This window comes from Limulus polyphemus, unplaced genomic scaffold (assembly GCF_000517525.1).
Source record: "Limulus polyphemus unplaced genomic scaffold, Limulus_polyphemus-2.1.2 Scaffold1432, whole genome shotgun sequence".
NCBI classification, from domain to species: domain Eukaryota; kingdom Metazoa; phylum Arthropoda; class Merostomata; order Xiphosura; family Limulidae; genus Limulus; species Limulus polyphemus.
The window spans coordinates 270986-272690 of NW_013667042.1; the positions used below are offsets into that span (position 1 = coordinate 270986).

The following is a 1705-nucleotide window of genomic DNA, read 5'->3' on the forward strand; positions in this document are numbered from 1 at the left end:
CGTTTCGATTGAATGGTAATTTATAATCAGTCACAAGAACGTCGAATCTGAATCACTTGAAAAAAACACGGGGGTGCTTAACTTTTTTCCAGGTGTATATTAGCTTTCGTTTTTCTGAGAAAGGAGGAAGCCGAAGAGTTGGTTGTCAACTATTAAAGTTATTCATATGGAATTTGAGGTTGAATTTTTAGACAATGATATACTTAAAAAATCTAGGATCACTCAGACACACGAATCGTTAATGACGTAATCAAAAGTTCTAAATGAAGTAAAAAACATCATGGGCGAAAACATTTGCTCCAAAATGATAACATATATTTATTAACGAGATTCATTAACCTTTTAAGAACTCTTGTAACTTAAAAACTTACCAATGAATATCGAGTCAAATTTTTCTAACTCTGCATCTCTTTCTTTAAGTATAGCCAGATTAAACAAAAAATCGTCTTTCAATTGGTTGAAATTACTTCTGTATTTCTGGATAAGTCCACTCTTTTCGTTCAAGGATGTTTCTAAGGTTTCTACTCGTGCTTCTTCAAGTAACCGCCATTCCTTTTCTTTATCCAAGATAAAATCTTTCAACTCTTTGTCTGGAACTTGCATTCTACAAAGATAAAATTTTGATAAGGATAACAATTACCATTTCTCAGTTTTCCTTTTCTGTATCAAACCGTACTAAAAGAACGTTCATCAAATTAGCAGCAGCTTACACCATCAGAACAACCAAGGATAAAGTATATTAACCATTACACTCTTGATAGGATTATTTAGTTGAAGTACCAGTTTTGGCATATCCTCATCAAGACTACTCATTCATACTAATGGCAGCAATAGTGAGCCATGTATGTGGGCCATATTCTAATAGCTCCTGAAAACTGACATTTTATTACGAAGAACAAACAGCTTGTAGCTGTAATATTTCTCAAACCATATCACCACTATTTGCACGATAGCAAGTTTACTATTCAAGTGAACTGTTCATCACTGAAATTGTTGATAAACTTCAAAAAACGTGGAACTTATAACTGTGCATTGAAGAACAGTGCTTCAAAAGTATAATTTTATTGTACAATACTATTTGAGTTGCAGCACAGAAATGTGGTTACTTATCTCGCCAACTATAAAGAGTAGGAAATTTCATTGAATGTCTAGATCCAAAATATTTTACAGTGATTAAAGCTATTAGAGAAGCAGTGGTGACAAACCCTATGAGTGATGAAAAGCCTGCTTGTTGATGAACATCACAAATGATTAATGAGAATTCTTAAAGGAGCAACTGAAGGACCTAGATGAAACATGACAAACTGACACTTATGTAGTTAATTATAAGTACAAGGTAAAATCAGCAGAATAATATCATCAAAATATAGATACTTTTATTGGGTGACGTTTCGAGTAACTGCTTTCTGTGAAGCCTTGTTTAAGTATATCGATACTTATACTGTTCTAAATATGATACATTACACGGGAATGACCACGAGGATCCAATAATATGGATGAATAGAATATAAAAATGCTAGTGGTATGAAAAACCAGCTAATACGAATACATAATTTAAATTTTTAAATGCTGTTATCCTTTTTATTGTTATAAAAAAATAAACATATCAAAATATAAAACACCATCACATACATAACAGTATTCGTTTTGCATATGCATAATATATATATGCACACACACACAACTGTCCAAAACTATAAATATA

General features: G+C 31.8%; 1 protein-coding gene across 1 annotated transcript in view; it reads right to left on the reverse strand.

The window, feature by feature from the left end:
• Positions 1-1400, reverse strand: part of LOC106463533 (coiled-coil domain-containing protein 57-like) — a 77129-nt gene extending 75729 nt beyond the window's left edge. The window contains exons 1-2 of the mRNA XM_022391059.1: positions 1375-1400; positions 372-604 (exon numbers count right to left, since the gene is read on the reverse strand). Of these exons, the coding sequence (XP_022246767.1) occupies positions 372-603 (232 nt within the window). The 5' untranslated portion in view covers position 604; positions 1375-1400. The remainder of the gene's footprint in view (positions 1-371; positions 605-1374) is intronic.
• Positions 1401-1705: the final 305 nt, after the last annotated feature.